The sequence below is a fragment of the Nycticebus coucang genome, chromosome 2, assembly GCF_027406575.1.
Source record: "Nycticebus coucang isolate mNycCou1 chromosome 2, mNycCou1.pri, whole genome shotgun sequence".
NCBI lineage: Eukaryota > Metazoa > Chordata > Mammalia > Primates > Lorisidae > Nycticebus > Nycticebus coucang.
Window position 1 is genome coordinate 108314322 of NC_069781.1, and position 20936 is coordinate 108335257.

General features: G+C 36.2%; 1 protein-coding gene across 5 annotated transcripts in view; it reads left to right on the forward strand.

The window, feature by feature from the left end:
- PTPDC1 (protein tyrosine phosphatase domain containing 1) overlaps positions 1-20936 on the forward strand; it is a 67960-nt gene that overhangs the window by 14094 nt on the left and 32930 nt on the right. For 2 of the 5 annotated variants that reach the window (XM_053578522.1, XM_053578530.1), the window contains exons 2-4: positions 8680-8811; positions 9891-9992; positions 18097-18184. In XM_053578522.1, the coding sequence (XP_053434497.1) occupies positions 18103-18184 (82 nt within the window). In that variant the 5' untranslated portion in view covers positions 8680-8811; positions 9891-9992; positions 18097-18102. Of the gene's footprint in view, positions 1-8679; positions 8812-9890; positions 9993-16662; positions 16775-18096; positions 18185-20936 lie in introns of all 5 variants that reach the window. The other 3 variants (XM_053578543.1, XM_053578548.1, XM_053578536.1) reach the window with 2 other exon arrangements.

The window sequence follows — 20936 nt, forward strand, 5'->3', positions numbered from 1 at the left end:
ATTAAACTAAGGAAGTTCTTTATCTAATTTTGGCGTTAGATTAATTGTGGCCAGACAGAATGAATTGGGAAATTATCCCTACTCTTCTATTTTCTGGAATAGACTATAGACTTAAATGTTAGGTAGAATTCACTAGTGAAACCATCTGTGTCTGTTTTCTTTCTTTTTTGAAAGACTTTTTACTACTAATATGATTTCTTTTGTAGTCACAGGGCTATTCATTTATCTGTGTGTCTTTGAGTGACCTTTGATAGTTTGTATCTTCCAAGGGATTAGTCCATTTATTCTAAATTATCAAATTTATTGGCTTAGATTTGTTTGTAGTATTATTCCTTTGTTATCTTTTTGATGTCCTTGGGATCAGTAGTAGTGACTCCATTTTTATTCTTTCTATTGGTAATTTGTGTCTTCTGTCCTTTTTTTCTTGGTTAGCGGTTTATTATTTTTTTCCTTCTGCTTATTTTAGGTTTGATTTCATTTTCTTTATCTTTCTTCCTAAGTTAGAAGCTTAGGTTATTGATTGTAGATTTTATCTAAAATGCCTTTAGTATTGTAAGTTTCCCTCAAAGCACTATTCTAGCTGCATCCCATAAATTTTGATGTTATAGGGTTTTGTTTGGTTTTGTTTTTCAAGACAGATTCTCACTATGTTGCCCTCAGTAGAGTGCTATGATGTGACAGCTCACAGGAACCTCTAACTCCTGGGCTTAAGCAATTCTCTTGCCTCAGCCTTCCAAGTAACTGGGACCACAGGTACCGCCACAACGCCTGGCTATTTTTGTTGTTGTAGTTGTCATTGTTGTTTAGCAGGCCCAGGTGAGGTTCAAACCCGCCAGCCTCAGTGTTTATGGCTGGTACTGTAACCACTGTGCTACAGGCATCGAGCCTGATGTTATGTTTTTTAAAAATTATTTTTGATTGTGGTAAAATACACATAATATAAAATTGACCATCTTAATCACTTTTCAGTCACATTGTTGTGCAATATAAATTGTATTTTTACTTTTATTTAATTCAAAATGTTTTAAAATTTTTTATTTAAGGCTTCTTGTGTGTTATTTAGAAAAAAGTGTGTTAAATACAGTAGAATGTCTGTAAGTTGACAACCCAAGGGACTGTAACAAACTGGTCAACATATGGAGGTGGTCAACATAAGGAACTAGGCCTACTGTACTGATATGTACATGTAGTGCTTGTCTGGTCTATGAAAATTAGGTCAACGTAAGGAGGTGGTCATTGTAGGGAGTTGGTCAACCTTGGAGGTTCTACAGTATTTCTCATTGGTTAGCTATCTTTCAGTTACTGATTTTAGTTTAATTCTGGTAAACTAAGAACATACTTTGTATGATTTCTTTTCTTTTACATTTGTTTGGGGCTTTGTTTTGTTTTTTGAGATGAAGTCTTACTCTGTCATCCTAGCTAGAGTGCAGTGGCATCATCATGACTCACAGCAACCTCAAACTCCTGGGTTCAGATGATCCTCCTGCCTCAGCCTCTTGAATAGTTGGGACTACAGAGGTACACTGCCATGCCTAGCTGATTTTTCTATTTTTCTATAGAGATGGGGTCTCACTATGTTGCTCAGGTTGGCCTCAAACTTCTGGGCTCAAGTGATCCTCCTATCTCAGCCTCTCAAAGTGTTGGGATTATAGGTGTGAGCACCAGGCCCTATTCTTTTACATTTGTTAAGGTATATGTCCCAGAATGTGGTCTATCTTGGTGAATGTTCCATGTGGTAATTCTTTTGGATGGAATATGCTATAAATACCAATTAGATCAAGTTTTTAAATGGCACTATTCAAGACATCTGCATCCTTACTGATTTTCTGCCTGCTCAGTCTATCAATTACTGAGGAAAATATGTTGACACCTCCACTATGAATAATAGAGTTGCCTTTTTCTCTATTAGTTTTTGCCTTATGTTTATAAGTTTATATTTTTAGTTTTTGCATTTGAGTGTATGATTAATTTTGAGTTAATTTTTGTATGTGGTATGAGAGATTGAGCTCATCAACACATTTTTATTATTATTGCCTTATGTAGGTGTCTTTTAAAACAGATCAAGAAAAGAGTTATGTTTATGTGTATTTTTATTATACCTAGTTAGGTACCTTTATTGATGTTTCTTATTTCTTTGTGTAGATTTGAGGGTTACCATTTATTGTTCTTCCATTTCAGCCTAAGAAATTGCCTTTAGGGCAGGTCTACTAACAACAAATTTTCTCAGTTTTTTTTTTTTTTTACTTTAATCTGAAGATATTTTAATCTCTCCTTCATTTTTCAAAATTAAAAAAAATTATTTAAAAATATATCTCTTTCTCGCTCTCTCTCTTTTCTGAGACAGAGTCTCACTCTGTTACTCTAGGAGAGGGCAGTGATAGTTATCATAGCTTACACAACCTGCAGTTCCTGGTCTGAAGCGATCCTTTTGCCTCAGCCTCCTGAGTAGCTGGGACTACAGATGCACACCATTATGCCCAGCTACTTTTCCTATTTTTAGTAGAGATGGGTGTCTAACTGTAGCTCAGACTAGTCTCAAACTCTTAGCAAATGCAATCCTCCCACCTCAGCCTCTTAGAGTGCTAGTACTACAGGAGTGAGCCACTGTACCTGGCCTCTCTTTCAGTTTTGGAGAAGAGTTTAGCTGGATATAAAATTCTTGATTGACTATCAATTTCTTTCAGTATTTTGAAGAAGTGGTCATCTCACTCTCTTCTGATTTCATCTTCTATTAGCATTATAGAGGACATAGCTACCTCCTGTAGTACCATCTTTATGGTCATATTCTGAGCTACCACTTCCTGCACTCAGCTTTAGTTGCCTCTTTACTTTCATGGGCTTTCTGTCTTCCAAAAGTTTATTAAGATAGGTAATCCACTGATAACCCCCGCCTGCATTTTGCTGTATGGTGTGGAGTGTGGGTTGTGAGGTGGCAAAACCCCCACAGCCCTGGAGGTAGCTGCTGTATACTTTTCTATCTTTTGCCTTCTCCCCCTAAAGTTAATCTGTACCTCATGTACTATTATGTCCCCTAACCATGTAAGATGAAAATATTCCCACTCACTTTCCTTGCTGAGGTGCAACATTGTTAATATAAGCAAAATTGTTTAGGTACTATATAAATAAAGCTGTTCACACGGTTCATCAGCTGCACAAGACCTCCTGATCCATCCTTATTTCTTGTGTGATCTTTGTCTTTTATGTGTTTTATTTTTTCCAACCCCACCATTCCCATGTTTGGGCGTGGTGCTCATACATGGACCTGAATCATGGGGACAACTGAAGAAGCTGACCCACAAAGGAACTGATCTTGTGCAACATTGTGCCAAGCCAGTCATCCCCCAAAAGCTTCTCACAGCTATGATAGCTAGGGTTTCTTGTTATCCTTCTGCAGAGTCAGAGTCAAGCAACTCCTCCAATTAAAATCATTTGTTTACAAATTGGCACTAACTAATTGGCACTAAGAAATAAAAAGGGAGGAGATGTGGAGTGTGGATTGTGAGGTGGCAAAACCTCCACAGCCCAAGATGTGTATTCAAGGAACAGCCCCCAGCTGTTTCTCCTCCCTTCCTAAAACAATAGTCCTTTCTCCTTGCTCCCTCTGCCAGAACTCACATAGCTTCTGTATACTTTTCTATCTTTTGCCTAAAAGCACATAGCCTTCTCTCCTTAAAGTTAATCTTTACCCAATGTACTATTACTTCCCCTCAACCTTCTAAGATGAAAACATTTCTACTGGCTTTCCTTGCTGATGGGCAACATTGTTAATATAAGCAGCTTTGTTTAGGTGCTGTATAAATAAAGCAGTTCAGCACTATATAAATAAACCATGTTCAGCAGGGGTTGGTGCTGGCTGCAGGCATCAGCTGCACCAGACCTGCTGATCCCATCCTTATTTCTTATGTGATCTTTGTCTCTTGTGTGTTTTATTTCTTCATCCCCCCCACCATTCCTGCTTTGGTACATTTACTCTTTGCACTGGCTCACAAAACTATGGATTTGTTTGTTTGTTTATTTATTTTTATACCAGTCTTTTCACCAGGATCTTGGAAGGATAGTGCATAAGCTCATTCACTGGGTAAACCAGATCTCCTATGTTATCTTGCTATGGAAGATCTATCTAAGCCTATGAATTCTCAGGACTCTTATACCACCTCAGTTTTAAGTCACCCAGGCTTGTCACTCAGTCACCTGAAATATGTTTCACAAAATAGTTTTTTCTTAGAGAAACACATCAGGAATTGAAGAGGTAGAAATCTTGTTATACTTTCTAGTCTATATGTAAACAAGAACAATATAAAGTGAATAAACTCTGCTTTACCTAGTATTTTCAGCTTTTCAGGTTGAGCTAGCTAAAATTCTTAATACAAAACAAATTAAGCAATGTCATAAATATGTATTTGAAGGTAAATATGATAATACATCCACAATATTTATATAGTTATTAAAAGGGCTACTAACATAGTAAACGTATATTGATTAGAAATATACATTATGGTGTCCAAAAGAGTGTGTTTCTTCACCAGAAAATTGCTAATGTTGTAGGGAGTCTTTGATATTGTTGATACTACCTACAGAAATGCCCTAATTTAAGGTGATGTGTTTGGTTTCAAACAGAATTTTTAGGGCAGCCACTGTAGCTCAGTGGTTAGGGCGCCGGCCACATACACCCAGGCTAGTGGGTTCAAACCTGGCCTGGGTCAGCTAAACAACGATGACAACTCCAACAACAACAAAAAAATAGCTGGGCGTTGTGGCAGGTGTCTGTAGTCCAGCTTCTTGGGAGGCTGAGGCAAGAAAATCGCTTAAACCCAAGAGTTTGAGGTTTCTGTGAGCTGTGACTCCACGACACTACCCAGGGTGACATAGTGAGACTCAGTCACTATGTGACAAAATTCTGTCTCAAAAAAACCCCAAAAAACCAAAAGAACAAAAAACAGAATTTTGGTAGCTAGATCTCATCTAGGAATAAGAGTCTGTTTCTAGATCTGGTTGATGATATGAGACTTCTTAACTTACATCATTGTCTTAGGAACTGCAGAAAGAAGGTTTTCAATGTTTCAGAGCCCAGGAAACAGATCTGTACAGTAACTTTTGTAAATATGAATACCTGCTATTAGGTAAATGCTAACTGCTTACCTAGTGCAGTAGTTCTGAAAGCATCAGCATCACATGGATACTAGTTAGAAATGCAGATTCTTAGTCCCACCCTAGATCTGAGTCTAGAAGCTCTAAAGGTTTGGCCCAGCACTCTGGATTTTTTTTAGAAAGCCCTCCAGGTAGTTTGAATGGGTGTTAAATTAGGAATTGTTAACCTGTTGATGAATTTACAAGTATCTGTGGTTGTCTTTGATTTGAGGTTAGTTTGAACTGTAGGAATAACTAGGCATGTGTGGCTGCTTGTGGGTAAAAGATAAGGAATAGGAAACCTTGATTGTAATTGTTAACTTTTAACCCCTTTGCTTTATCATAAGGTGTTTTTTAAAGAATCTGGATCAAACATCATATTGCTTTAAAAGGTGAAATAGTATGGTTCCTGCTGAAGTGATGTTTTCCCCTGATCTGTGATTAGTCTCCCGAGAGCCTTGGAGGCTCCTCTAAGGTGTATTTCAGGTGTGACATCAAAGAAGCCAGTGAAGTTTATAGTGAACTGCCAGGTATAATGTATTTTTAAGGTGATTCTTAGACCTATCCTTAAGGACTAACCTTGTTTGAAATGTTGAGGGATCTGAAAATAGAAAAGGTACTTTTAAAATGATGCCTGCCTGCCTCTGGACTGATTTGAAAAGAAAAGGGGATTTTATATAAGTCTGTTTTTTTTTCTTTTTTTTAAGATTACATATTGATAGGTGAGGGCATTTCAGTTTAAAATAAATTTGTTGTCTCATTTTACTACATAAGGAATCATAAGAAGCACTTTAATTCTTTAAGAATAAAATACTACAATAGTATCAGGAGGCTGTTTTTATAGTGTTTGAACCACATAGACATAGATAAATCTTCACTCAGCCCAAGTTGGCAAGGGAATGTGAATAAAATATGTAATTAACACTAGGGAAGACATCCTAAAGGAGAGAAAATTTGGCTGACGGTTGAAGTTATTGTCATCATGCATATTTGGCATGATGTTTTCTTTCTGGAAAAGAAAACAGATTCACTCCTCAGGGAATTAGAAAGAACACAAATCTGTCATGTAAAAATTGGACAAGAAATTAGAAATATAAATGTGATCAGAAAAACTAAATAAGGGTAATGCAGTTTGTATTTGCGTAGTATTGGCACATAATTATATACTCTTAGTAATAACCCTGAGATGAGTAAGGCATGAATATTATTTTTATTTTACAAGTGAAAAGGCTGAGATTGAGAGAGATTAAATCGTGGTATTAGTGGTAGTGGCAGTTACCTTTTATTGAATGTTTATTTATGTATTCATTCAACAGATATTGAATACCTATTGTGTGCCTGGCATTATTGGAGGCTTTGGTGATAAAGCAGTTTACAAAGCAGACAAAATAACCCCACAAAATTATGCCATCATGAAGCTTACATTCTTATAGGGAAAGGCAGACAATAAATAGGATAAATAAGGACATTATATAATGTGTTAGATGTCTTTTCTTCACAAGTCCTATGGAGATGAGGAATGATATAAATTTTAAATAGTGATAAGGAGGGTTTTGAAGAGACGGTTGATATGACTATGTTCACAAGATCTCCGTGGCTGAGATTAGACTGAATAATGTGTCAGGCATGGAATTAGGTCTATATATAAGCTCTCAGGGAATCTTTATAATGACCCAAAATGGTAGGTCATAAGTCTCAGAGGTGTTAATAAGTGTGAATAAGATCACAAAGCTAGTAAGTGCTAACTACTTTATTGAAAATGTGTTTGGATTTATAATTTATACCATTTAGACCAGCTGTATTCCTGTTTGTATTAGGAGGATAGAGGCTGACATGTGTAAAGGGGCTATATTCCTGACATTTGTCTTTGGGACAGCAGTAAATGAAGACTTGGATGAAGAACCAATAAATTATATGCACAAAACAAAATTGAAAATTTGTGATAACTTCTCGGCCTTTGGTTAAGACGAAGTGAAAATCTCACTATGAATCTGCAAAGTTTCTTGTGAGCAAGGGAATTATAAATGTGAATTAGTGGTACAGAATCCAGTGTAGGTCATTTAAAATTTACCAAATAACAATGAAATTTCTGTTATTTTTTGTGGTATTTATTAAATGAAATCTGTGGGAACCCATTTATTTGGACTGAGTTTCTGCACTAGGTAGGCCCCAACAGTCCAAACCAGTATGAAGTCACGTATGCTATGTGCCATGTAATTTAACTGAAACACACACACACACACACACACACACACACACACACGAAATCCCCAAGTAGGCCAAACTAGGAGATTTGCAGCAACCAATCAAAGGGGACCTAGTCAAGATGGATGGCATAATAGAGAAGTCCCTTCTCCTTAAACTCAGACAAGGAAAGTAACTGGATAGTAACCACTATCTGAGCTATTTTTACTGAGCTACTTTCTTTTTTCTGGTACGAGCCTTATAAAATCTGATTGTTCTGCTACACCCAGCAGAGATCCTTTCTGTTTTATAGACTGGATGCTGCCCAGTTCATGAATTGCTAATAAAAGCCAAGTAGATCTTTAAAACTACATTTATTGAAATTTTATTCATTGACAGGTCTTTCTTGTTGAGAAGGTGTATGTGTAGTGATTAAGAGCACAAACTCTGGAGCTGAACGGTGTGAATTCAAATCCCCACTGTCTTTCTTAAAAGCTATATGACTTTAGGCAAATTATTATCTTTGTCTTAGTTTCCTCATGTGTAAATGAGTATACCATTGTGATCTAGCAATCATGATACTTGGTATTTATTCAAAGGGACTGAAAACTTTGAAAATGTTTCATATGAAAATCTGTACCTGAACATTTATGTTAATAGAAACTATTCATCATTGCCTAAACTTGGAAGCAACCAAGATGTGTTTCGTTTCAGTAGGTAAGGACATTCCTCAGGGACGAATGTCTTAGTCTGAGTTTCTGTATAGGAAAACCTGAGGCTGGTTTTCTATACTGGGTAATGTATAAAGAAAAGGGGTTGGTTCACAGCTGTGAAGGTTGTATAAAAAGCAGAGCATTAGCATCTGCTTCTAGGGCGAGTCTCAGGCTGCTTCCATGCAAGAGGCAAAGGGGAGCAGGCATCACAGGGTGAGAGAGGAAGCAAGAGAAGGGGTGGGAGGTGCTAGACTCTTCAGTGACCAGCGCTCCTGGGAGCTAAGAATGAGACCTCTATCTCACAAGAATAGCACCGGGCCACGCATGAGGGATACACCCCAAACCCCATGATTTCAAACATTCCTACCAGGCCCCACCTCCAGTTCTGCCATGCTGAATGTCAAATTTCAACATGAGATTTTTGAGGGGACAACATCCAAACTATTGCAAGAAAGCTGTATAGTTGGAGCACAGAGGATTTTAAGGGCTGTGAACCTGCTCTGTATAATACTGTAATGGTGGATACATGTCTTGCAGGGGAGTCCAATCTACAGCCAATGGGCTGCAGGTTATGTGGACATTTTTGCTATTTGGACATTTTTGTGGTAAATAATCACAAAAATTATGCACAGACTTTTTTTTTTTTGTTCATCAGCTTTTCTTTAGTTTTTATGAATTTAATGTGTGGCCCAAGACAACTCTTCTTCCAGAGTGGCACAGAGAAGCCAAAAGGTTGGACATTTCTGCAAGATCCACAGAATACTCAATTTCAAGAGTAAACTCTAAGGTAAACTATGGACTTTGGGTGACCACTCCAGGGGATATTGATAGTGGGGGGAGTGGGAGGAGCACGGGAGCAGGGGCATTATAAGAAGCCTCTGTACCTTACCCTTAATTTTGTTGTGAATCTAAAACTGCTGTAAAAAATAAAGCCTATTTTAAAACAAGTAATAATGGTACTAAATAGCGTTTGGATGAGTTAAGATAAAGCACTTGGAACAGTGCCTGGCATGGAATGAGCTTATGTGATTTAGTTATTATTATGATGTAATTAATGAGCATGAAAGTGTTTAAATGGCTTTCATGGGTTCACTCAGTACTTAGACTTCTATCCCTCCTTTTTGCTATGCAAGCTTAAGTTTTTCAACCTCAAATTCTTTTGCTATGATTGCTGTCTAGAATCTAATCATATTGACAGTATTTCTTTAAGTGCTGGCAGAGGGCTGCCTACATCAGAATGACCTGAAGTGTAGCTTCATAATATGCTACCAGTTTTACTAACTCAGATATTTTGCTGGTGAGACCCAGGAATTTGCATTTCTACAAGCACCCAAGGTAACACTGGTGCCTTCCAAAGTTGGACAGCTGGTTCTGTGAGAGTCTGGAAAGGATTATACATGTAGCGCTTCTAACCTCCCAGGTGCTATTTAATACAGTCCCCTACAAATTCTTTCCAAAAAATACACATGTAGATTTTGGCAGAACACCATGTGTCTGGAATTTAGAAGGGAAAGTAGTGACCTAAGAATACTTCAGTCCATTTCAGAACCCCGTCTTTTGTGTGAAATGACTTTTTTGTGAAGTTGAACATTCTTTATATGTTGAAATCTTCATGACTACACTTAACAGTATGAGTAATAGTCCATTGCTGCACTTAAGTTTTAAGTATTAGGTACTAATTAGTGAGTGTGTGACTAATTCTAAACAGTTGAGTCATTTTGAGGGCTTTTAGGGATAAAAGCAAAGTGTAGGATAAAGTGAGCAAAATATCTGTCATTGGCAACAGGAAATGAAATTAAATAATGTGTGACTGTTTAGTAAAACGACAGGATTATTATTCAAACCCTTCTTCTCCTCACTTTACAGCCAGGGATATGAAATAAATACTGTTGTGAGTGGAGATAAAGTTTCCGTAATTATTCTTGAGGAGCTCAACCATTACTGACTACTAGCAGGACTGTTGGACAGGTAATGAATAGAGTTCTTTACAGATTCTTATAAAAATAAAAGGGAAGGAAAGTGAATACAGACTAAGAAGGAAAAGAAACAGATACTACATGTCTTGGTTTGAAAATTAAAATAACAAACATTTATTGTGCTAGAAACACATTTTGTGCCACATTTTATGCTAGAAACACACACACACACAATCTTCATTCTGAAGGCAGCATAGGAAAGTAGATACTACAATCCCCTTTTTACAGAAGAAGAAATTGAAGGTTAGCATGGCTCATATGTCTGACAATGAACAGACTTAAGACTTAAACACAGAGTTTTTTATTTTAAAATATAGTTTAAGATGCTAAAACTAATTCTTCATCTGCAATTGGACTATAAATTAATGTTTTTATGCAAAAACAATGTACAGTGAGCACTGTTTCAGAGTTCCCCTGGATTTGAGTTATTTGAATATGGCCAGGAAGGATTTCCACTTCCAACCAAGAAGGGAGACCAGATTTACTTACTTCTCTGCCTTAAATAACTAGGAAACCAGACAACATATTAAAAAATGGTTTTCAGCAGGCAGCTCAGGACCTCCATTTCTTTTTTTTGCAGTTTTTGGCCAGGACTGGGTTTGAACCCACCACCTCCAGCATGTGGGGCTGGTGCCCTACTCCTTTGAGCCACAGGCGCCTCCCAGGACCTCCATTTCTGAGAGAATAGAACAGACATTGAACCAGCTCTCTCCCTAGGTTGCAGTTTTCAGGGTTCAGGTAGAGAGGGGGGACCCAGAGAAATCCTTCCCAGAGATGGATAGAGAACAGAGTTCCATGTGGTCATGGTGGCTAGAATTTCAGAGTGAAGTCCTGTTGAGAAGGGAGCAGCACAGAGAGCCCAAAGTTGTGCAGCCCAAAGACTTTGCTGGCCCCGAGTATTTAGTTGAGTACTGATCTGCCCAAGCTGCCCGAGGCTAGGGTAAGACACTGGGAAGAAGAAGAAGACAGAATTCCCTGGGCTCTCAGAGGGCTCTTGTAGTTTACCTTCCCACCGGGCAAAAGAGGAATGCCTACTATCCAGAGCAGCAATAGAATCCACAGAAAATTTGCCATAGTGGTGAATCTAAATTAGCTGTTGGATTGCTGAGGAAGCTGCCTTAACAAAACTTTAAAAGCAGATCTTGAAAGGATCCAACAGATTCCAAATAACTAGTCTAATATGACAGAAAAAAGGAGTTAGTAGTTAGTAGAGACCTATTGAATAAATTTAGGGGGTTTCCTTGAGGAAGATAGACAGGTAGGAATTAAGTAAGGTAAACAGAAAGAACATTATCATTGGTGTTTGGGCAAAAAGGAAAGCTGTTTAATTTGTAAAGCAGTGAAATTGAAGCAACTGGATTTTTTAGATGAAGGCAGGTAATTGGCAAATGCAAGAAGAATGAAGAAAGCAATCTTTACAGGAGTATACACATATAATTAGATATGATTTTGTATTATAATGCTTAGATTTCGAAAGATCTTGAAATACTTATATAGGTCAGACCTTGAGAATTGGCAGTTTAACCGTAAGCATATATAGTATCATGGGTAATTAGACCATTAAAGAAAATGTTCCATTCTCTCACTTTTTACTAGGATGGAAGAATTATGTTTTTCATAAAAAGTATTCATTCATGTTGTTTAGTAAAAATGTAATATTGAAGCTTTACAAATGTAGATAATTTACAAATTAAGAAAATTTTTTCTATTTTTAAATACTAATTTTATTAATCACATTAGGAAATATATAACACTCTTTGAAGGTGGACCATCTTTAATTAGCTATAAAGTAACTATTAAATTTTAATAATATTATTGCCAACCTGCAACAAAGGGATAATATTTATCAACCCAAGATATAAATTAGAATTTGTATCTTGAATTAGAGAGGGCCTTTCTTATTGTGACACTAGGGTCAGAAAAGTTAAAAGAAAAATCTTGTAAGTTTGACTACCTGAGAAAGTAAGACTACTGGGCATAACACAACCATTTCCATAATTAAGATATGATAAACTGATTTTTTTTAAAAAACCATTTGCATCATGTATGATGAAAAATTGACATAAATGTTGTCAGTGTTGTATGATATAAAAATTGACATGTATGATGGACGAAGGGGCAAATACCCAGTAGGAAAAAAGACAAAGCTCTAAAGCAGGTACTTTATTTATTTTTATTTTTTTACTTTTTTTAGAGACAGAGTCTCACTTTGTCACCCTCGGTAGAGTACCTGGTGTCACAGCTCACAGCATCCTCCATCTCTTGAGCTTAGGTGATTCTCTTGCCAAAGCCTCCCAAGTAGCTGGGGCTACAGGCGTCTGCCACAATGTCTGGGTAATTTTTGTTGCAGTTTGGCTGGAGTCGGGTTCAAACCCACCACTCTCAGTATATGGGGCTGGCGCCCTACTCACTGAGCCACAGGCGCCGCCCAATAACAGGTACTTTACTAATGAGAAATTCATTAAAAGAAAAAAAACTATACTACCTCACTAAAGTAATGCAGAAGAAAACAGTAAGGAGGTAATTATGTTAGGAATATTTAAAATGCCCTCGCTAAAAAATTAGTGAGGGTAAGAGAAAAGACAAATCTTTTAATAACTTGTGTAAATTAGTCTGATCTTTCTGCCTGGCACAGTGGATTGGTACAAGAACATCAGCTTTATAGGCTAGATTCATATGATCTCAGTCAAGGTTTCTCTAAGAAAATGGAGGTAATAATAGAGCATGCCTCACAGGGTGATTTTATGAGAGTGATAGGGAATTTTGTAAAGTAAAGCATTTGATATAAATCATGGTACATGTGCACAATGAATTCTGTCTGCTGAAGGGAACATTAATCTGCATATTGAAAAGGCCCATCAGGAACTAATCCAAGGTGAGTGAAAAAGGCCTGCCCCCATGTGATGCAGTTTCAGAACACCCAAGAAAAAGATTCTGAAAAGTTTACCTATCAGACTCCAAGAAACAATGGGACCTCAGCTCAGGGGTGCTATTAAAAGAAACCCCAGGCTAACACTTAGGAAACTTTGTCTTCATTACAGTGAGAATTCACAGAGAGCTCAGGGGAAAAAAACTCAGACTGGCATCTTATCAGCAATATTGTTTGCTAGAATGCAGTAGAACAATACTTTCAAAATTCTGATATGGCATGGCTTTCAACCTAGAATTATGTAAGAAGCCAAATTATCAGCTGAGTATGTGGATAAAATAAGGATATTTTCAGAATGAAAAGACTTAGAAAGTTTAATTTCCATTCACGCTTTATGAAAAAATTACTTGAGAGTAAATCTGCAAAGCCAAAGCAGAATCCAAGAAACAATGGGACCTCAGCTCAGGGGTGCTATTAAAAGAAACCCCAGGCTAACAGTTAGGAAACTTTGTCTTCATTACAGTGGGAATTCAGAGAGCTCAGGGGAAAAAAAAAACTTCAAAAAGCTAGAAGATAATATAATTATGATAGTATTAATCATAATTAAGCAATCTTAATCAGAAGTCTAAATAGCATAGAGATGTAATAGGTTTATGTTACTTTTGTCAGTAAGGAAAAAGTGATTGAAAACCAGAGGGAAGTCTGTATCAGAAATATACAGAAGTTTGACAGTTAAGTTCACACACTCATCCTAGGAAAAATGCTACATACCTCATTGCTGAATATCACTATGGTCACCTTTGAAGTACTTCCCGTGGTTGTCTGGTGACTATAGTGATATTCAGCAGTGAGATATGTAGCACTTTTTCTAGGATGAGTTTGCAGACTTAATTGTCCAAACCTCATATTGTCCAAATTTGCAGCAAAACAAAATATGCCCTATTTTAAGCAGCTGATAGAATGGGAGATAATCCATTTGATACTGATGCTTGGAATGTTTTACTTTGAGCAGCACAGATTGGTGATACAAGATTATACTTCTTTCTGTGCTGTACAGGTCCAAGCATAATACTTGGTTAAAAACATTGTGTATAGGTTGTGTGTGCATTCTATATAATGCAGTCATGCATAATGTATTCTATTATGTCTCACATTTTAGATTAAGCCTATAGGCAAGCATGAGAAAATTATAGGTTTAATTGAAACTTAGAATTTAAAAATCTTAATAATAAAAGAAATGGGCAGAACTTGAAAGTAGAGGGGAAGAGAAAATGGACAGTAGTACAGGTAAACTAATTTACTCATTTTACAAAGAAAGAATCAAGATACTATTGAAAAAAGTTGAAAGAATAAGAGACGGCTAAAGGATGTTAACCTTTTAAAATTTAAAATGTACAAAGATAATCTGGATTTAAAATTTAAAATATAATGAAATAGGGGAAGATTTGGTGTGGTGCAAGGTAGGGTATATGAGCACATTTCCTCATCTTTTAGATCAGGCTTTCAATACTGTGATTTAAAGAAGGTAGCATAAGAACCAGAGGTCTAAGTATAGTGATTACCTCCAGCATAACTAAAGGGAATGTTTAAATTGATTACCTTTGAGGAAAAAAACTTACCTTAGGGGATAGGAGTTAGAGACTGTCACTTTTTATTCTGTACTATTTATTCACTTAAATATTTATGTAGGTTTAAAATCCTTAGTTATATATTTTTTTAATCTTAAAATATATTAGAAGTCATTTGGGGGCTAGCTTTTTTCTTTGTTGATACAGCCTGATGTGTTTTGAGACTGCTAAAAATACTAATGTGATTATAGGCCACATTTGCTATTCAGAAAAGGTGGTGACTATTTTATTTTTGATCTTCAGACCACATCTGAGGAATAGACTTCAGCTCTGGGCATTAGAATAGTAATAACTATTGAATGTAAATAGAAAAGGGCATCTGAACAGGTGAGGTAGTCTAGAACCGTTACATATGAAGAAAGGCAAAGGGAATGGCTGGTGTATCATCTGGGAAGACAGAAATTAGAATGAGGGAAACATGATTACCAACTTTACATACTTGGAAAAAAGGATTTATTGTTATGTGTGTACAGAGATAGGACCAGTGGGTAGAAATTAGAGTGGCAGCATTTTAAAGAGCTTTCTATGTACCAGAACTGTGAAATGATGTTACTATTACTCTTCAAACAAAGGTATGTTCACATTTGGTTAGGATTCTCCTAGAAGATGTCTGACATTCCTTACTTTAAGTTTGAAAGAAATGTTTAAGATAGTCCATAATCATACTTGTACACTTTGTGACCCAAAAACATGATTAATTCAACATATACCTTTTAATAGTCATGTTTTCAACAGGCTCTAGGATATACCAATAAATAAGACATGAATGCATTCAGAGAACACAGTCTAGTGTGGTCCCTTTCAGTTCAGCAGATGTGCCTGGACTATGTCTTCTCTAGAAACAGCATGAACCAATCATTGCTTCTCCTTTCCTGACCCCATTGTTTATAGGGGAGATAGTAAAATATACTTGTTTCATGATGTTGCAGCTGAAGACCAAAGGGTGGGGGTAGGGAAAAGGTTCACAAACAAAGTAATGACTGATCCAAGCTTATCACCAACATGCTGTCACTTTACATTCTGAAGCATGTGGAGTAAGGCAGGAACCCTCTCTGGGACATGGTTCATAACTTCCCATCTACAAAACAACCAAGGCTAGAAGAATCTCCCTCTACTGCTTCAAAATTTTGTGATTCTAATATGGTGATGATTGTTTTCTTGTCAAAGTATGTTCTAGGAAAATAGTCTAGATTTATGAAAAATAATATGGTAAAAATGTTTCCTCTAAGTCTAATCTTAATAGATTAATCAAAATGAGTTTTTGCTAATGAATGTTTTGAAACAACCTGTTCTATTAGTCCTTTTACTTCATGTCTTTATGTAATGATAGTCATTTGAAATGTTATACACATTATAAAGTTTTGCATTTTCAGTTCATAATTGCCAAGTCATGGAAGCAGCCTAAGTGCTCATCAACCCATGAATGGATCAACAAACTGGTATATGGATACCATGGAATCCATAAAAAAGATGGAGACTTTACATCATTTACAGTTACCTGGATGGAGTTGAAATACATTCCTCCTAGTAAAGTATTGCAAGAATGGAAAAATAAATATCCAGTGTACTCCATACTAATATGAAATCAATATATAAACAATACATGCTCATAAGAACAATAAAACATAGATATAGTCTAGTACAAGGTAGAGGGAGGAGGGAGGACCCAAGGTGGGATCGCAACTAATGTGCACATTGTGAGGGTGTATATCATGCCCCCTGGGTGAGGGGCTCTTTTACAAATGGAACTTTACCCTGGAAGTGAGAACAATGTAACCTAAAAGTGTGTACCCTCATATTAATTTGAAATAAAAAATAAATTAAAAAAATAAAATTTTGTATTAGTATGATACCCAATTTGTGGCATTATTAATATTGCAGGTAATATTCTTTATTTCATTTTAAATCACCCTTATGATTTTAGTTCTTGTATTTCTTTTGGAGAGGTATAGATTCATCAAATAGGGCTTTAGATTTTAAATTTTGTACATTTTGAGCATATAAAATTGATTTTAGAAATAAAATTTTAGTGAACTTGAAATTTTCAAAGAATCATTGAGGTTTGTAAAGTGACTTTTTTCTCACAGTAATAATCATATGCTCCAAGGAAAAATATTACTTAGGGCTGTAAATCTACTGAAAGAATTTTTTTTTTTTTTTTGCAGTTTTTGTCCAGGGCTGAGTTTGAACCCACCACCTCCAGCATATGGGACCAGTGCCCTACTCCTTTGAGCCACAGGCGCCACCCAACTGAAAGAAATTTCAATAAAATTTGAGGTTCTTTAAAAAAAATTCACAGCCATCTAAAAATCTCATACATTTAAGCATTTGACCTCTCAATCACTGATGCTCAAATAATAAACATTGTTTTGCAAAGAAAAATATTAAAATTATTATTTACAGAAGAACCTTAGAATTATAAATTATGTATGACTTTTTTCTTGTATCATAGTCAAGTCCATAATCTTTTGTGTTACATGTTTGCATTTTATGAAAACAGTTTCATAGTTTATAAAATTCCACAACTGATTTTTCTTTGTTTTCATCAGTATTTCAATTGAGGTACAGTGACTATAGAGTTGAATTACCCATTGGGTTTCCTGGAAGTTCAATAATGTTGTGATCATCTTTCTTAAGATTGCTTTTTCTGGGCAGTGCCTGTGGCTCAAAGGAGTAGGGCGCCGGCCCCATATGCTGGAGTTGGGGAGTTCCAACCCAGCCCCGGCCAAAAACTGCCAAAAAGAAAAAAAAAAAAGATTTCTTTCCCTGTAGTCCCAGCTACTCGGGAGGCTGAGGCAAGAGAATAGCCTAAGCCCAATAGCTGGAGGTTGCTGTGAGCTGTGAAGCTATGGCACTCTACCAAGGGTGACAAAGTGAGACTCTGTCTCTAAAAAAATAAAAAATAAATAAAGATTACTTTCCTTTGCAACCATGTTTTAGTATGAAAAAAGTGAACTTGAAGCCAAAAGATGGGATTAACCGCTACCCTGCCACTTAGTATGCATGTTAACCCTACAGAAACAACTTCCATAGCTTGAGGGAATGACAGCTACTTTGTAAAAGTTCTTGTTAGAAGTGATTTAATATTTGTGTCTGTCACATAGTAAGAGCTTAAGGAAGGTCATAATGGGGCTTTGATACATAAAAAGATTTAATTAACTTTTCTCAATGGAAACCGTACCAGTTGAGCAATATAGTAATCACTTAGCCATATAATTTAGCGTGAGCTTAATGGACACTGTTAACTACATTAATCTGTTAACTACAGATTAATGTCCTGTAAATACAATAAAATAAAAAGAATGATCAGAAATTAATTTTTATGTTATATTTTATTTAACTCAGTATATCAAAAATACTATTTCAATGCATATTCAATGTAAAAAATTATTGAGATATTTTACATTTTTTTGTACAAAGTCTTCAAAATCTTTTGTGTATTTTATACTTGCAGTGCATCTCAACCTGGACTAGCCACGTTACAAGTATCAGTTCCCACATAGCTAATGACTTTTATATTAGACAGCAAAGATCTATGGTGATTAGTAAGCGAATATCCCAGGGCAAAATTTAAAAATATAATTTTTTTTTTCTAACAGACTACCATGGCTGCAGGAGTTTTGCCTCAGAATGAACAACCGTATTCTACTTTGGTGATTAACAATGGGCATGATGAAAACACGAAAGGTAATATCTCTTTAGTGTACTTTGTCTCTATGCAAAGTAATTAATTAGTGTTAACTACTTTTAATAACACCGTTACTAGTAATTAAAAATAACTATATGAATGGACATGAAAGAAAAGCTTCTGTTCTTCATATTGGAATCCCAATTTGCAGGCATAAATTAATGACCATTTCTTTATTTCTGCCTTAGTGCTTGGCCTATTAGAATTCCTGTTTGAACTAGAATAATGATCTTGGCTTTTTAAGGACAGTTCCAGGTGGTGCCTGTGGCTCAACAGAGTAGGGCATGAGCCCCATATGCTAGAGGTAGTGGGTTCAAACCCAGTCCCCGCAAAAAAAAAAAAAGGACGGTTCCAAACAATGTTTGTCTCTTGGATTATTATCATAGACTGAGATTGTGCATTTGCTCTTATCATCAAATGCCCACTTGTGAATCACGCTTTCGTTTCTTTCATTACTTGCAAGTGTCACTTACAAAGCACATTCAGAAGCACTCTGGCCATATTTCTCCCAGTGTTTTTTCTCCCATGCCATTTTGGTTTTTATATGGCACCCCAGGCAAGGACAAGAACCATGACTTGAACTCTTACTGCCAGCCACACTGGCCCCTTACTCTTTCTGACTGTTGAAAGCTGAGCTGGAAGACATTCATATTCTACTTTGATGTTACTAGTCTTGTTGCCACCACCAGAAGTTAACCAAGAAAGATGTTAAGTAATTTCTCCCAGCAGTATTTTCTAACTCCCCTCTCTGCGTTTTGCCCTAGTTCACTTTAGCCTTGTTGAATAGGGAGCTGTGAAGGATTTTGTCCCTTAGTGTGAATTAGGTTCAGCCCTTGCTGGGAATAGACAGTTCTCAAAGTCAATTGTGTTCTTGTGGAATCTGACAATGCCTCCAAGGGGAGTTCTCCTTCATTAAGAAAATCAATGTTTCCTACTTCTAATCTTGTCTGTACTCCAGATCCTTATAGATCTTCCTTCATCTGTCTTTGCTGTGTCTGACAGTAGAGCCACAAATACTACTGGTAACCATCATTTGTAAACAACTTCTATATGCCAGACTTATTATGTGTTAGTTTTCCTGGTTTTGGAAAGAAGTGCAAACACAAAAAATGCAAACACAATAATGATATCTGCTGGCTACTTCCCTTGTAAAATAATGTTTTTTTCCCCCTAAGTAACTCTCCAGCTAATGAGTCTAAGAGTCAGACAAACTCTTTTTCCCTCTTCCTTTCTACTGTTGGCGTGTGACCTCTTAGTGTTTCTCAACAGAGTTCTATTTGCTTGTTTTAAGTAAACTTATTTCAGGTTAATGTGGGAATACAAATAACCAGGTCAAAATATTTGATTTAGTTATCTTTTGGAGTAGGACAACCAATTCATCATTCATTGTATAGGAGACCCAGAGCACTGAAGAAATTTAGGGTCCTGGCGCACCCACTAAATTCAGTACTACCCCCAAGCTTCCAGTGATGATGAAAAAACCCTGCATATTTCCAAAGACCCCTCCCCAGCAAAGTTAAGCCACCTCTGTTGTGATCCCCACCAGTAAGCTGATTTTCACCTTTCTAAAACATTTTTTTTTTTTTTTTTTTGTAGAGACAGAGTCTCACTTTACTGCCCTCGGTAGAGTGCCGTGGCATCACACAGCTCACAGCAACCTCCAGCTCTTGGGCTTATGTGATTCTCTTGCCTCAGCCTCCCGAGCAGCTGGGACTAAAACATTTTTTTAATTAGATTTTCCTTTTGCTGTAAGTGTAACCAATTTTTAATTAGGAAAATTTTTGAAAAAATAAAATTTACTTGATATATAACTTTCTTAAAGTATATCTCATATGTAAAGATAGCCAGCCTGTTCACTGTCTATGGCAACTGTAACCTACTTTGTAAACGTTCTTGCTCCATAAACCTATCTTTCTCTTCCTCAATAAATCTTGTTTGACATTTGCCTTAAAAACATAAAAATAAAATAAAGGTAGTTACTTATACTTTATTAGGTTTGGGGATGGGAAGTATTTTTTAAATGTTGTCTAATGAATCATAGGAAATTTTAATGGCAGGGTACATGAAGTATTTAATTTATTTTTAAGAAAAATAGAAAACTCATCAAGAACTAGTTTTGCAGTGTGACAGACCTATATTTAAATCTTGGTTCTACTACTTTAAGAAGAACAATAATTTTATTATAACAATTTTTAGGTTACTTTGTTCTCACTTCCAGGGTAAAGATTTTATAGAAAATTTTAAACATTCACAGAAGTATACAGAATAAAATAAAGATGCCCATATATGTATCATCCCCCAAGTGTGTATCACCCTCATGTATGTTCTGTCTGTCAGATACATACCATCACCCAGCTTTAACGACTTCCTCCACTCAGCTCCCTGCATCCATATTACTATAAAACATACTCAAAGCATCATGTCATTTTGTTCATTAGATAACCACATCATTATTACTGTACCTAAAATAATTAACAATAATTATTTGTATCAAATATCTAATTGTACCATAGATATATTTCATTAATGTATTTACATGTAACATACACTTATATATGTGTTTGTGTGCATATATGTATATACATACATGCACACACACACACACATATATATGTAAGTTTGAGTTGGGATCCAAAAAAGGTTTTACATTGTAACTGGTTGCTGGGTAGCTTAAATCTCTTTTAAACTTGGATTTCCCTGCGTCTTTCTCCTTACAATTCATTTGTTGAAGAAGTCCGGGATTTTTACCCT